At 41.6% G+C, this 16,892-nt stretch overlaps 1 protein-coding gene across 3 annotated transcripts in view; it reads left to right on the top strand.

Moving 5' to 3' along the window:
• LOC130914337 (mannosyl-oligosaccharide 1,2-alpha-mannosidase IC-like) overlaps positions 1 to 16,892 on the top strand; it is a 383,071-nt gene that overhangs the window by 114,576 nt on the left and 251,603 nt on the right. The window contains exon 1 of one of the 3 annotated variants that reach the window (XM_057833416.1): positions 1,162 to 1,188. The exons of the other annotated variants lie outside the window; for them this stretch is intronic. Coding sequence (XP_057689399.1) covers positions 1,177 to 1,188 — 12 coding nt within the window. The 5' untranslated portion in view covers positions 1,162 to 1,176. Of the gene's footprint in view, positions 1 to 1,161; positions 1,189 to 16,892 lie in introns of those variants that run through there. 3 annotated transcript variants of the gene reach the window in all.

Below are 16,892 nucleotides of genomic sequence, written 5' to 3'. Positions count from 1 at the left end.
AATTTTGCTTCACACACTAAATGGAACTCGTAGCATTAGCATAGCATTGGCGTTAACTTTAACATTAAGCGTAGCGAGCGTCTTCTTAAACTCTTACACAACTTTTTTTTTTTTTTTTTTTTACACATACATTGCATGGCGTCCAAGTAGGTACAGTGGGGAGAACAAGTATTTGATACACTGCCGAGTTTTCCCACTTGCAAAGCATGTAGAGGTCTGTAATTTGTATCCTAAGTTCTCTTCAACTGTGAGGGATGGATTCTAATACAAAAAAACAGAAAATCACGTTGTATGATTTTTCAATAATAAATTTGCATTTAATTGCATGAAATAAGTATTTGATACATCACAAAAATCGAACTTAATATTTGGTACAGAAACCTTTGTTTGCTATTACAGATACCAAACGTTTCCTGTAGTCCTTGACAAGGTTTGCACACACTGCAGCAGGGATTTTGGCCCACTCCTCCATGCAGATCTTCTCCAGAGCCTTCAGGTTTTGGGGCTGCTGCCGGGCAACACGGACTTTCAGCTCCCTCCATAGATTTTCTATGGGGTTCAGATCTGGTGATTGGCTAGGCCACTCCAGGACCTTAAGATGCTTCTTACGGAGCCACTCTTTAGTTGCCTTGGCTGAGTGCTTTGGGTCGTTGTCATGCTGGAAGACCCAGCCACGACCCATCTTCAGGGCTCTCACTGAAGGAAGGAGGTTGTCAGCCAAGATCTGGCAATACATAGCCCCATCCATCCTCCCCTCAATACGGTGCGGTCGTCCTGTACCCTTGGCAGAGAAGCAGCCCCAAAAAATGATGTTTCCTCCTCCATGTTTCACGGTTGGGATGGTGTTCTTGGAGTTGTACTCATCCTTCTTTTTCCTCCAAACACGACGAGGCGAGTTTAGACCAAAAAGTTCCATTTTGGTCTCATCCGACCACATGACCTTCTCCCATTGCTCCTCTAGATCATCCAGATGGTCAGTGGCAAACTTCAGACGTGTTTGGACATGCACTGGCTTCAGCATCGGGACCTTGCCTGCGCTGTAGGATTTTAATCCATGACGGCATAATGTGTTTCTGATGGTTTTCTTCGAGACTGTGGTTGGAGCTCTCTTCAGGTCATTGACCAGGTCCTGCCGTATAGTTCTGGGCAGATCCCTCACCTTCCTCATGATCAGTGATGCCCCACGAGGTGAGATCTTGCATGGAGCCCCAGAACGAGGCAGATTGACCATCAACTTGAACTTCTTCCATTTTCTAATAATCGCTCCAACAGTTGTTACCTTCTCACCAAGCTGCTTGCTTAATTTCCTGTAGCCCATCCCAGCCTTGTGCAGGTCTATTATTTTATCCCTGATGTCCTTACACAGCTCTTTGGTCTTGGCCATTGTGGAGAGGTTGGAGTTTGTTTGTTTGAGCATGTGAACAGGTGTCTTTTATACAGCTAACAAGTTCAAGCAGGTGCAGTTACTTCCGGTAATGAGTGGAGAACAGGAGGGGTTCTTAAAAAAGAACTAAGAGCCGAAATATTTACTAGTTGGTAATGTATCAAATACTTATTTCATGCAGTTAAATATTATTTAATATTATTATTTATAATTTATTATTTAAAAATTATACAATGTGATTTTCTGGATTTTTGTATTAGATTCCGTCCCTCACAGTTGAAGAGAACTTATGATACAAATTACAGACCTCTACATGGCTTGCAAGTGGGAAAACCAGCAAAATCGGCAGTGTATCAAATACTTGTTCTCCCCACTGTATAATTCATTGAAAATAACGTACAGTTTTCCTGGGACTTCCTGGAATTTAGGAAGTGGCGATACCAATCAGAACTCCCCAAATTCCGGGTTGTCCTGTCAAATCCGGGATTGTTGGCTACCCTAGTTTTTGCTGGTGGTTTGCCTTGGAATTCTTTTTTATTTTTTTTTTAAATTTATTTATTTTTTAATTAAAAAATATTGTACCGTCGCTCAAAAAACGTTGAAAAACACTGGGTTACACTCTGGTTTTAGCACTTTTATTTTTTTAGGTACTTAAATAGCACAAGCAATAAAAGCAGGATTATCAATTAGCATCTTAGCAAAAATACCATTTCCCTTCAACGTGTACATGCTACTCCCAAAAAGTTGGAGATACAGGTCGTCCCTGGCCTATGAACAAGTTCCGTTCCTACGCTGGCGTCGTAACCCGAATTTCTGCTTAAATCGTAATTAACCCTTTAAATCACAAAATTACTATCAAAAAAGGCCAAAAGTATTATGTTTTGTTTAATGATGGAGGATTCACTGCCCTCTGGTGGCAGAGTTCGGTCTGGCTGGATTGACTGAGTTTTCACACCTGTCTGACATGGATAAAGGACAGCTGTGCTCTGGTTTGGCCAACAACAGGCTGTAAGTTGTTTCAGCTAATATAAGTTTGCATGCATTTGTAATTAAGTCTCGAGCTACAGTTTGTGGAGTTACGTGCTAGAAATTTGCTATGAGAATTGTAAATACGTTAGCAGTTGTAGCATTTAAGCTAGCGGACTTATCAAGGCAAATTAGGCAAATTTAATCTAAAAAAATGTACATATTGATCAGACTAGATGACATTTGAACACCAATTGTTTTGTGTCAAGTGTTTTATTGTTAAAATGTGTGTCTTGTTGAACATATGAATATGACACAGCTTTTTGAACATGTGTGTGTTACAGCTTTACAAATTGTCAAAAGCGAAGGAGGTAAAAAGCTTCAAAAAGCAAAAATTGCCTTGTTTGCTGTCTGTAAAGCTGAACAACTTTACATTAAGTGAAGACAGAACAAGTTATATTACTATTATTATTATTATTGTTAGGGCTGTCAAGCGATTAAAATTTTTAATCGAGTTAATTACAGCTTAAAAATTAATTAATCGTAATTAATCGCAATTAAACGCAATTCAAACCATCTATAGAATATGCCACATTTTTCTATAAATTTTTGTTGGAATGGTAAGATAAGACACAAGATGGATATATACAGTACATTCAACCTACGGGACATAAGGACTGTATTTGTTTATTATAACCAGATGACATTAACATTATTAACATTCTCTTAAAGCGATCCATGGATAGAAAGATTTGTAGTTCTTAAGAAATGAATGTTAGTACAAGTTATAGAAATTTTATATTAAAACCCCTCAATGTTTTCGATTTAATAAAATTTGTAAAATTTTCAATCAAAAATAAACTAGTAGCCCGCCATTGTTGATGTCAATAATTACTTTCACAAAGCTCATGGGTGCTGAAGCCTATACAATTAGTCGCACCCAAGCGCCAGCAGAAGGCAGCAAAACGCCATAAAACACAATTAACAAGTGGGCATTTCACTGTACTGTCATTTAAATCTGTGTGAGCGGGGCATGTGCGTTAATTGCGTCAAATATTTTAACGTGGTTAATTAAAAAAATTAATTACCGCCCGTTAAGGCGATAATTTTGACAGCCCTAATTATTATATAATATTAACAAAGTAAAAAATAAGATCCTGTGAGGTACAATAAGGTACTTTTTAAAGACTTTACGAGGCGTCGTAAAGTCGGGATCGCGCAAATTGGGTATGTCGTAACCCGGGGACTACCTGTATTCTACATTTTAAAGAATGAAACTTTAACGAACTGGTCGAAACTTCCCATTTAAATAGTCTGAATCGCCTGATTTTGAAGTTTCTTGGTTTTAATTTGGTCGTTCAGCTCCTTGTTAGAGAACAGCGCGCTCTGCAGAAAGTACTGAAACATTTAACAGTTATGACGCAAAGTTTAGAGAAGGTTAAATTAAGTTCACCTATAAAATTAATGGTGTGTTTTAGGTTCATCTGGAAATTTTACTCAATAGCCCAATATCCCTTACATTTTGTGAGTAGTGTAAGTAGACGGCGTAATTTAAGACTAGCGATGTGTACGTTATTGCCATTCGGATGAACTTGATGAAGTAAGTGGCTTCCACGAGAAGTCTTTAACCTGAACGCAGGTGATGAACCGTGATGCAGTAAAGCAAGTCCTTCCGTCCCCGACACGCGACTATCACTATTGACTGCTCGTTGTCAACTCGAGTGCTCCTTAGCAGGGCCGAGTTGACCCAACACACATTCACACCCCTGACGTTCTTCGCCTCCCTTATGCCATAAAGAGCCCCCCGACTCAGGCAGTCTATTTCGTTGATGGATACGGTATTGACTTTACGGCCTCTTGCTCCGCCTGCACGGGAGCCGACATGGTTGGTTTCCCGCATTCGGAGGGAGTTAGCTAAGGCAGATGGATGGGAGCAGGCATCCATAACTCTCATTTGGTGTCTCTGCCCCTGGAAGTTTTATGGCCGCCAGGTTGATGGGATGGTGAAGTTGGGAGAGGATGGAGGCACGGAGCTCTCGAAAATTTGCCGTTCACTTTTAATGTATCAGCTGAGGATGACGAGCAGCTGGGTAAATATAACGTTTCCGGCTTCCAAAAATTGGAGTGGAAATGAGATTAGATGAAATCAAACTTTAATGACGCCCCGGAGCAGTTGGGATGACGCTAACTGGTGCAGGCAGAACGTTTGCTTGTTTTTATGTTATTTTGGTAGACAGGTTTCTGGGAACACACCGCTGTTGAAGTCTGTCTACTTCCCAGGGATTTCTTTCCTATTCATTTTGGATGATACCTAATGGTCTTGGATAGCACTTATTTGAAATTTAAAGTTCATGTGACACCAAAAAGCATGTTTATTTTATATTACACACGATATTTTATGCTCCTGAATGAAATGGACCACTTGGATGTGTGTGGGAGCGATCGATATATTTATTCAACTTTTTGAATCTTGCGCCATAAAATGAGTGACTTTCGGGTAGTCTCGGGTTGAGGAAGAATGGCGAATGTGACTTCAATGAATGAGATCATCTCCACTAAACAGCCATACTATTGTATGCAGAAGGACTGCGGATTCAGCTGATTTTGCGGATTAATTTGTTTATTTTTCACGTCACGCCAGCCCAATGTGCTGCAGGCTTTTGTTGCTACACCAGGGAGAGTGGTGTGAGCCTTTCTGGGTTTCCAAAAGATCCTTATCACCACGAAGAATGGGCAAAACAAGTCCGACAATCGAGGGACAATTGAACAGATGAGGAAGTGAGAAAGCTACGTGTTTTATATTATGTCAAATAGAGGTCATGGCACACGTTTTGATAGGGAGGTGGCTTGCATTTTTTGGGTGACAATGCTCCCTGTCCACCGAGAAGGCCATACGGCGGACAACTGGCGGCTTGTCGCACATCATGGTCACCGGCTGATAAAGTCATGCCCGCCTACAGAGCGCATTCCTCCGCTTGGCCCCAAGCAGCCCTCCGCTCTAGTCTCCGGTTCTCGATTGTGAGTACTTTCACCCCCCTTGGTCTTCTTCGCGTGCCCGCCCACAGAGCGCTTTCCTCGGCTTGGCCCCGAGCAGCCCCCCTCTCTAGTCTCTGGTCCTATATTGTGTAGACTTCCAGCCCCCTCTGTCCTCTTCACGTGCCCGCCGAGAATGCTCTATTTTCGGCTTGGGCTCTGCCATTTTTGAAGTTTTGTGTAAAATGATAATGATTTCATGTATTTTTTTATTCTCTTTTGTGTTTTTTCATTGCAAGCAAAACTAATGAAGATATTACTACCAAAGCATTTCTAATTGCAATCATTTTCTGGAAGAAATTGAGCATTATCTGACAGAATTGCAGAGGTGCCAATACTTTTGGCCAGCAGTGTACGTATACATACTAAAACAAATACCGTTACAATCTTATTGATAACACCAATGGAGAAAAGTATTCTGTCCTGCACGCCACTTAAAAGGAAATATTTTTACACCACTCGTGTATTGATCATTCAAAACCCCACTTCCAAAAATAAATAAGCACTAGAAACACACACACAAGGGCACGCATACACACACACACATTGTCTGACTAAGCCTATTAACGAGTCCAATAAGCTGATGAAGGCTGTCTAAATCATGAGTTACCGAGCACCTTTGCAGAATGACGCTCTAATTGATCCAATAAGACCATTAAGAGTTGGTGTGAGCTGCACAAAAACAAAAAGCAAATGCTCGCCCGGCCTCCATCAATAACGTTAACGGGGACACATTGCTATTTAGACAAATGAGTCGATTAAAGTCCGTTACAAAGCAAACGCTGAGGAGGTTTTTGTCGCGGTAAAAAGCGAAGCAGGTTCCGAACAGTGTTTTGTGATGGGCAGATACGGTTGTTTTGATAGTGGAACAGGTGGGTATGGCCGTACTGACAGGCTCACACATGCAGATGCAAGGTATATTGTTACCATTTCAAACAGCAGGCTCCACTTATAGTTGTAAATCTCTCAATGTTACTTTGCAAACCAGGGTGATCCAAAGTTCATCTTAAATGTATCACAAAATAGGGAACCTCAAGTAAACAGTGCAGAAACTATGAAACGTCAAACATGGACCAATGAGAGTGCAGTTTTTGGCTTGACAAATGAAAACTGGATTGAGTGTAAGATATCTGTCCCCTGCTCAAACGCAACATGATTGTTCCTCTCAACTCATAATACCGCATAATGAAAATAAACTGATTCAAAGACAGCGAATGAAGGGTAATTAGGCTGATGCACAGTAAAATAAAACTGGAGTGTTCTCTGAATTGGCACAAAATTGCTCAAAATCAAAGGTTCAGACATATATCAGGGCTCTCGAGGGCAATGGGATTTAATAGTGTACGGCCCCGTTCCACCTCTCCCCGAAGACGTGACTGAGTGTATAGGTGCCAGAAGTGAAAGATATTTACAGTGCAAAGTGAAGAGTGTGTGATTGAAGAGGCAGGCTTCGCCTGGGGCCCCGCCCACCAGAACAACTGGCCAGAGGGCGAGAGAAGCACCAGGGCCTCGACCCCCATCCGCCCCAGACTACCTCCAGCGCCCCCCGGGCATCCACCTTGGATCCTTGAACAGGTGCCACACCATGTGCCGGAGACCAGTGGACAACCACCCCTCCAGCAGTGGACAACAAGCACCACACTAGATCCCACATGACCCCCCCAAAAGAAGGGCAGCGGCAGCAGCCGCAGGCCCAGGGAGGCGGGCAGAGCCAGTGACAGGCCCAAGGGACGGAGGCACACAAGTTTTTTTTTTTACCCTATCTACTAGCTAAGTAGCTAACAGGCTAACTCTACTGTATGCAAACCATATGGCTCTGCTATGAATTTGATTTGAATTTAGACTGTATTTTATCATTTTGCCATTACCGGGAAAATTCAATGTGTAGACAATCAGATTTACATTTACATTTACAGGGGCATGGTGTCGAAAGACACCAGAGAAAATATTGTTGAGCTCCACAAAGCTGGAAAAGGCTATGGGGCAATTGGAAAGAAGCTTGGTGTAAATAAATCAACAGTTACAGCAGTTATTACAAAAAGGCAAAAGGCTAAACGTGACTGATAATCTACTTCGTATTGGGGCTCCATGTAAAATCTCTCCTTGTGGGGCATCACTCATGATGAGAAAAGTGAGGGCTCAGCCTAGAACTACACGACAGGAGCTTGTCAATGACCTGAAGAGAGTTGAATGCACAGTTTCAAAGGCTACTGTCAGTTGAACACTACGGTGCAATGGTTTAAAATCATGCTTTGTTCAGAAGGTTCCCCTCTTGAAGCCAATACATATGAAGGGCCGTCTGAAGTTTCCGAGGGACCTTTTGAATGATGCAGAGGGGTCATGGGAGAAAATCATGTGGTCCGATGAGACCAAAGTAGAACTTTTTGGTGCAAACTTCACTCGTTGTGTGTGGAGGAAAAACAAGAAAGAGTACAATCCCTAGAACACCATCCCCACTGTGAAGTATGGGGAGAGACCACAAGGTTTTTGGCGAAGGCGACAGGACGACTGTACTGTATAAAGCAGAGGATGAATGGTGAAATACATCGTCAGATTTATAGCCACAACCTTCTTCCCTCAGTCAGATAGTCGTGGCAAGATCTTCCAACATGACAACGATATGAAGCACACAGCCAAGCTTATCAAGGGAATGGCTGCGTAAAAAGAATACCAAGGTTCTGGAGTGGCCTAGCCCGTCTCCACAACTCAATCTAATAGAAAATCTTCAGGTGGAGCTGAAACTTCGTGTTTCTCAACAACAGCCCGAAACCTGATAGCTCTAGAGAAGATTTTGTAAGGAGGAATGGGCCAAAATCCCTGTTTCCATATGTGAAAACCTGGTGAAGAACTACAGAAAGTCTCTGACTTCTGTAAATGCAAACAAAGGCTTCTGCTCTAAATATTAGCACTGATTTTCTCAGGGGTATAAATACTTATGAACTCAAGTAAATTACAAAGAAATCATTGAAAAATCATACAATGCGAGTTCCGGATTTATTAAAATTTTGATTATGTCTCTATAAGTGGAAATGCATCTATGATTGAAATTTCAGACCTCTAAGTATTTTCTAAGCGGTTGAACTTGCAAAATCACAGGGGGTGCAAATACAAATTCAGCTCCTCACTGCATATCATCAATAATGTGAATGAAAACTAGTTCAGAAGATATAGTACATAATACGATTGAAAACTATAGTTGCGTTGTATTTTCCCAAATACAAACATCAGGGGTCACCAGGAGGTACTTCGACAAGAGCGAGTAAGAGGATGCATGTTTCATCATTGTTTGCACTGTCGAGGCTTATCTCCCTTCGTTAAAAAACCTGGCGTGTCGGCGTGCGCGCCGCAAACGAGATTAGTCCAATTCAAAAATGGAGCTCATTTATTGTGCGCCCACACCCACTCGCCTCCCCCGCGACTTGACATAGCGCCTTGAGAATTAGCACCGTTTTGGAGTCATTGCATACATTTTCTCCGCTCTTCTCTTTCGTAGTTGTTTTGAATTAAAAGCGCTCTTGAGTCACGGCGTGTGCGAAAGCTACAGTACATTCGCTCATTCCTTGTTAAGAGGGTGTTATTGAAAGCCGGTGGATGCATGATGTGATGTCCCTGCATGTTTTTGCGGCCTTGGGATCAAGGCACTTTGCGGTTTCCTGCTTTGTTTTGTTGAGCGCATTCCTGAGCGCTGACTCATATTTCTTTTACACTCCATATGTTGGGAACGTGGCCATCTAGGATCTTGACGATTTTGGGGATCTGATCACAGGCTTGCGATTTTCGAAAAGGTGCCAAGAAAGCAGTTCAGACCAACAAGCAGGATAGAAAAAAGAGTAGGAGGGAGGAAGGCACTCATGGATGTTGACATTAGGAGTGGGAACCTCTGGGTACCTCATGATTTGATACTATTTGCGATACAAGGCTTACGATAGCCTCATGAAATGGCGATACAACAAATATCGACACATGGGTCAGGAAACCATTAAGGATATTCTAAAAAACAACTAATAAACAGGAAAAACAAGCTATTTTCATCCTTCTGCTGTGAATTTGAATGGGTTTATCACTAGTTGACATCCAATCCATTTGAACTGGTATGGCTCCCAGGGCCCCAGACAGTGACCAAATTGTCGCATTTTGCGAGTAAAATTAGAGCCAGTACAAGTATTTTTTTGGTTATTTATTTATCATGTGATAAAATTAGGACACCTTTTGGAAGCCTGTGTTTTTTCCTTGCATATTTGGTTGTATGGATATTTAATTTCAATTTTAACAATCTTGAGAGATTCAAGAAGAACTGAACAATTAAACCTGAAAAAAAGATTATTTTTTATATAACTTTCTGTAAAACGTAATTTTAAATAAATGAAATTTCAGTTGAGGAATAAATTAGCACACCTCCACATTCAATCCCACTTAAAATGGCTAAAATCACACACAGGGGTACCACATCCGGTGCACATGATTAGAACATCATTACCCAGTGTTTTGAAGGAGCCTCACCCTATTTAAGCCTCACAATTAGTTTGGTGTGCCCCTGACTGTTGAAGTGAGAGAAAACACTGTGGTGAGATCAGAGAAGCTGTGTGAGGCCCTCAGAAAGAAGATTGTAGATGCTTATGAGTCTGGTGAGGGATTTCAAAAGATCTCTAAAGAATATAAAATTAGCCATTCCACTGTCCGGAAAATAGTCTGCAAGTGGAGGACATTCAAAACAACTGCCAACATGCCCAGGTCTGGCCGTCCAAGCAAGTTCACCCCAAGAGCAGACCGCAAGATGCTAAAAGAAGTCTCCAAAACCCTAAGATGTCTTCACAAGTTTAACCTTCACGGGATGTGTGCAAGGAGGAAACCTTTGCTCTCCAAGAAGAACATGAAGGCCAGACTGAAGTTTGCCACAGTGAATGTAGACAAAGACCAGGACTTCTGGAATAATGTTCTTTGGACAGATGAATCTAAATTTGAATTATTTGGACACCAGAACAGTGGACATGTTTGGTGCCCAATACAGCATACCAGGAAAAGAACCTCATATGAACTGTGACACATGGAGGTTGAAGTGTCATGGCTTGGGGATGCTTTGCTACAGCAGGACCTGGCCAGCTCACCATCATAGAAACCACCATGAATTCTATCATGTATCAGAGGGTGCTTGAGGAACATGTGAGATCATCTGTGAAAAAATTAAAAGCTGAAGTGAAACTGGACCCTGCAACATGACAATGACGCAAAACATACCAGTAAGTCCATCAAGGACTGGCTGAAAAGGAAGAAATGGAGAGTCCTGGAATGGTCGGGTCAAAGCCAAGATCTTAATCTCATTGAGATGCTGTGGGTTGACTTGAAGCGGATTGTACATGCAAGAAACACCTCAAACATCTCACAGCTAAAAGTATTCCGTGTTGAGGAGTGGGGTAAACTTTCTTCAGACCGATGTCAAAGACTGGTAGATGGCTACTAAAGCATCTAACTGAAGTTATTTCAGTCAAAGTGGGTTACACTAGCTATTAGGTGGTAGGGTGTCCTAATTTTTTCCTGAATTAGAATATGGCGGAAAACACTCAGGTGACTTGAAGTTCCGCTCTGAGACCCCCAATTTGGCTAACTACCTTTTTAAACGTTTTTTTTTTTTTTTTTTTTTTTTTTTTTAATTTTCTTTGTTTGGATCGATTATTTGTCATCTAACATATCGGAGAAAATGCGACAGTAACAAAAAAACCCCCCAAAAACATTAAGCCATAGTTATAAGGTAGATATCCGTGACTTTTTTACAGACTCAATTTTTTTCAATGTGACGTAATTTGTTTGAAAGTTTAAAATATGCGAGTGAATAATTTTTTTTCAAGTCGATTTTTTTTAAAAAATGAAATATTAGCCATCAATTAATGATTCAGAGCTAAAAATGACTGACATTTGAATGATAAATATAACTAATTACCTTCGTTTTATGGCTGGGTTGAAACAAAAGCGGTTGCGCGACGTCTGTAAATGGGAGTTTCCAGGGTAAAAGAGACTAATTAAAAATAGTTTGGGGGCCTAATGCGCCATGAATCTGCTATGGCAGTTTACAGACATATTGTTCTGTCAAACACAGCAGTTCTTTTGTCTTAAAATACAGCACTTTATATTAAAGAGGGGTGCAAGAGCAGAAACTGCCTTTTCAGTCTTGTCTGTGTTTTTCGCCAAACGCATTTTTGTTCATATATTTGGTTTAACCCTTTGTAAAACAATGTTAATTTTCATTGTTTACCTGCAGTTAAATCACTTTTTCCCCCAGAGATAAATAAAATCGAGATCCGACATTGATATGTCAACATTTCGCTGATCAGCCTTCACCGCGTACAGACGCACTCTCTGAGCTCCTGAAGCACTCTCTTATCTTAACCGATAAGCGCTCAGGGCCAGCAAGCTCGACTCCCAGTATGGCTCCAAAGAATTTGAAACCTGGAGACTTGGATGAAATAAAATCCTCCATACAGAAGTTGGAGGTCTCCTTGACTGGCTTGATTCAAAACCAGAATCAAGAAATCGTCAGAGAGCTCCAGTTAATTCGCGCTGAAAACGAGAAACTCAAGCAGGCGCTCGAGGAGAGAGATGTTCGCATCAAGAGGCTGGAAATTTTGGCTGACGATCTCGACTAGTGCCGACGCGCAAATGAGCTCATCTTGCCACACACATAGCCACAACAAAATGTTCCACAGCAAACAGATGCAAAAATGTCAGGGACATGACTAAACCATAACCTTGTACGCCCTGAAATTAATCAAGCTGCTTGACTGGACGCTAAGTTACTAAACTCAGATTGTTGATTGTGTTATTGTACAGTTTTGATGTACGTTCCATGCCTGAATGTGCGTCTTTAGTTGTATGGGGGACGGGAAACTGATAAGCATATGCTTCATCCCGTCCGCCTTTGTCTTCTTCTATGGTTCCTTCGGGCAAATCATATCACATTTTGTAATTGTCAATGATATGATCCATTCCATTTCTGAATAAAGAACTGAAAATTTCATGGGGTGTCCTAATTTTTTCACATGACTGCATGTTAGAAAACGCACAGGCTTCCATAGGGTGACCTAATTTTTTCACATGGCTGCAGGGGTCGCGTTAACCGAATATTTTCCGTCGTTGACCGGTTTTTTAAAACGGTGACGGAAAAAACTGAAGTCCGTCCGTCATTTTTTGACAGGTTGCAATTCACACTCCAGACCACAGGATAGCGAGTGAGCATATTAATTAGTTATTGTCTCTCTTGATGCATAACGTCGTTGGCCTTACTCGGAAAAATGTCCGAACTAGCATTCAGGTGTAGCAAACACGGAAACGTTAGGAAGCTTTGGAGAGCATTGTCTAAGGCTACGTTCATTCTACAGGTCTTAATGCACGAATCCAATTTGTTCGTGTTTTTCCGACTCGAGTCAGGCATTAACTTGACGGTCTGAACGGGACAAGTCGCATAGAAGTGGACCGTTTCAAATCTGATCTGGGTCATTTTTGTATGTGGTTCAAATCCGATCTGGGCCACATTTTTCCAGACTGTCGCGGCGGTCTGTACCGTCCAGTGTCCCAAATCCGATTTCAGCTGTGCGTTATTAGCGCCTAGCTTGCAGTGAACACGGCTTTTGGGGAAGGGCCGGGCTTGACAACAGTCATAAAAAAATAAAAATGGGTTGAGGATAAGCATGAGAATGATCGGTTTTCTCTCTGCTCTATGTGAGCTATGACATGCACGGACAATGCGTGCATGCTATCGATCCATATAAACTGTGAATATAAGCCTAAACGGGGATTATTTATGTCAGTTATTTGTCTCCTCCTTTTGAAAAGCAAAATATGATATCCCTGGAATGACGGATGACTTGTCATTTGTTTTGATGCTTCTGCGCACCGGCGCGTGTCGGACTGCGAATTAGAGCGCATGCGTAATACTTGAATGGTCTCAATGGACAAAAGCAGTCTGAACGGGCACGCCAAAAAAACGGACATGACAAAAAAATCGGATTTGTGCATTAAGACCTGTAGTATGAACGTAGCCTAATTGAATGAGCAGGGACAAACAGCTTGGAGTCAGAAGTATGTGCGCTATTCCCAAACCTGAACGCACCCCGAGTCTTGGATGACAAATCAACAGAGCAGAGAGTAGACACAACATGGCTGGTAGTTTCTTCAATTTATTCAGAGTTGAGTAAGTAACGCACCGCTTTTGACCAACACTGCTATTGAATATGTCATTATTATCATTTTAAAAATTTAAGTGACGGGTAAAAATAGATTATGACCGGATTTTTATGACCCTGTCAGTCAAAATGACAGACAACGAAAAAGTCTAGCGCAACCTCTGCATGGCTGTAAACTTTACATCTTTCGGAAAACTGTCAGCTGGCATCATAGAAAAGTAGAAATCCACAAGCCAGGCAAGTTTGAACAATGCTTCATTGTGTACCCACCAAGTTCTGAAGGTCCCCCAACTTTGCTCTCTGTTTGCTGTGTGGCCCTCCTCATCCTCTGTGTTTGCCTTCATCCACTGTGTCAACACCTTGTGATGTTAGCATCCATCCCTCCAAGATACATTGTATTTGTACAACAAAACCTACAATAGAATCGTCAGCTACAAGTGGAACCCAAGGTGAATGATTATATTCAGCAGGCTGCTTTTATTTTCCGTGGCTTATTACCGTGCTAACGCACAGCTCATTAATGTACGGCATGTGCGTCACGGCCTCCCATTTGAGAACACGGACGCATTGAGACTCATTTCCCGCCATTCGCTTCGCGCTCTTTCGTCCGTGTTGACTTAACAAACTCGCTCTGTTTACCCGACGCCCTTCTGGACTGTAAATTCCAAACAACTCTCCTATGGTTCGCTACGTGCCGCCGGCAGAACCGAGAGAATGCCCCGTCTGTGTGTGTATTACCGGTCGCATGAAACTAGACGTAGAAAAGGTCAGCGGGAGCGTGTGTGGTAGAGAAAATGGCTTTTTTGTGTCGTTACTCTTTGTTTTGTTGTAATTGCGGTGAAACGAAGCAGTAGTAGTGATCGTTAATCAAGTGGATCCTGTATTAGCCTTCGCCCAGAAGAAAATGCATTTATGGGGAAGGGATTTATCTGTAGATTATGCCCGAGTGCTTTGGTATTAGTAGGGATGCTTGAGATCCTTGTTTTCTTTCTTGATGCATGAGTATTCATTCTTGAGTAGGTCCTGGCTGAAAACAATATCACTGGCTCTTTTTGATTTATAATATTTGAATTCAAGGTCGGTCGATACAGATTTTCCAAACTAATATTCAGTGGATTGCAGATGTCGAAAGCCAATTTTGTAAGCCGATATTTGAGGTCGATATTCTGTTGTTTTTAAAACATGTTTAGTATGAAAAGCGAGTGAAACCCTATATTATTACATTATATATGGGGCACAATCAATATAATTGGTCATTTTACTGAAAAGGTGCACCCCGTGCCACAGGGCTTGTTAGTGCACCTGGTGGACACACGGTTTTTAACATAGCACGCCACTGCACATGACCTGCATGGAGATTGAACTGTTTTACCGTATGATTGAAATAAATGAACCAAGCGAGAGCCATCCGTGTGAGCAGGTCATTGCCGGTAGTCTATACATACGTTTGGGTTCCGATGGTGTACTCAGTATTGGCTTGGTATACAGTTTTCTAAAATACCAGTACATGCTATTGATGAGATAGATTAGTTGATCAAGATGGATGGATCTATCAAGATGGATGAATGGATTGAGATGGATTAATTGACGGACGGATCGAGACGAATCTATCTATCAAGATGGATCTGTCTCCATCCATCCATCCATCCATCCATCCATCCATCCATCCATCCATCCATCCATCCATCCATCCATCCATCCATCCATCCATCCATCCATCCATCCATCCATCCATCCATCCATCCATCCATCCATCCATCCATCTCGATCGATAGCTTGTACTGCTATTTTCGCAAACTGTATACCAAGCCAATGCTGGTCTACATCTATCTATACATCGAACCATTGAGATGGATCGATCGATCCATCCATCCATCCATCCATCCATCCATCCATCCATCCATCCATCCATCCATCCATCCATCCATCCATCCATCCATCCATCTTGATCGATAGTGTGTACTGGTATTTTAGCAAACTGTATACAAAGCCAATGCTGGTCATCCATCCATCCATCCATCCATCCATCCATCCATCCATCCATCCATCCATCCATCCATCCATCCATCCATCCATCCATCCATCCATCCATCCATTCATCCATCCATCCATCCATCCATCCATCCATCTCTATTGCGTGAACCGGTATTTTAGCAAACTCTCTACCAAGCCAAAGCTGGTATACATCTATCTATACATCGATCCATTGAGATGGATCGTTCTATCATCCATCCATCTCAAACCATTTCGATCCATTTGTCTCGATCGATAACATGTACTGGTATTTTAGCAAACTGTATACCAAACCAATCCTGGTATACATCTATCTATACATCGATCTATTGAGATGGATCCATCCATCCATCCATGAGGCAGCCCATATACAGGTCGACCTTTAAACAATGAACATAACAGTTGTCAAATAATAACAGCTAAATATCGGCCGATCTTGAAAAATGTAGATCGATAGATCCATCTCTATGGATCAATCTGTCTATCTGTCATCTATCAATCTATCACCTATTAATTGAGATGGATCAAGATGGAGATCGAGATGGATCGATCGAAGATGGATGGATGATCGATCGAGATAGATCGCTCTATCCGTCCATTGATCGGCCAGCCAATGTATTGGTCGATCTTTATAATAAAGATTACCACCGAAACAGTGAACATAACAGTTCTCATATTATATCGGCCACATATCAGCCGATTTTGAAAAATGTAGATTGATAAATCCATCTCGATAAATCCATCTATCAATCATTTATCAAATAGATCGATATGTCATCTGTCAATCTATTGTCTATCAATCGATGCATTGAGATGGACGGATGGATCGAGATGGATGGATGGATTGAGATAGATCGCTCTATGTGTCCATCCATCGGCCAGCCAAAGTCCCTATATCTGCCAGATATATCGGCCAGCCGACATATTGGTCGAATTTTATTTTAATGCTTAGAATGACAGATATTTGTTAACAGACCCCTGTCTATTTTTTTTGATAGACATCATAACGTACTGTTACGCCCTTCTGTTAGCTGATCTGATATTTGCTGCCAATCACAGTGTCTCTTCTCATTCTCTTTAAATATGTTTTACTCACGATACATGCAGGCCTCTAAAAACTCAAAACCATTCGTTACCAGAAAATTGTCACTGCACCTGCTCTCTATGTTCTTATTATGTTCTTCAAGCTTCATACAAATAAACATACTAATTTGTGTTTTTTCTTTGTTTTCTTCTTCCATTTGCTGCTGCTGCTGTGATTTCTTCCTCTGTGACACTTCATCAGGTAAAGTCATTTTATTATTATTTTCCTGTCCTGTTGC

Source organism: Corythoichthys intestinalis, chromosome 4 (assembly GCF_030265065.1).
Source record: "Corythoichthys intestinalis isolate RoL2023-P3 chromosome 4, ASM3026506v1, whole genome shotgun sequence".
NCBI lineage: Eukaryota > Metazoa > Chordata > Actinopteri > Syngnathiformes > Syngnathidae > Corythoichthys > Corythoichthys intestinalis.
This window is presented reverse-complemented; position numbering and strand designations above follow the sequence as displayed.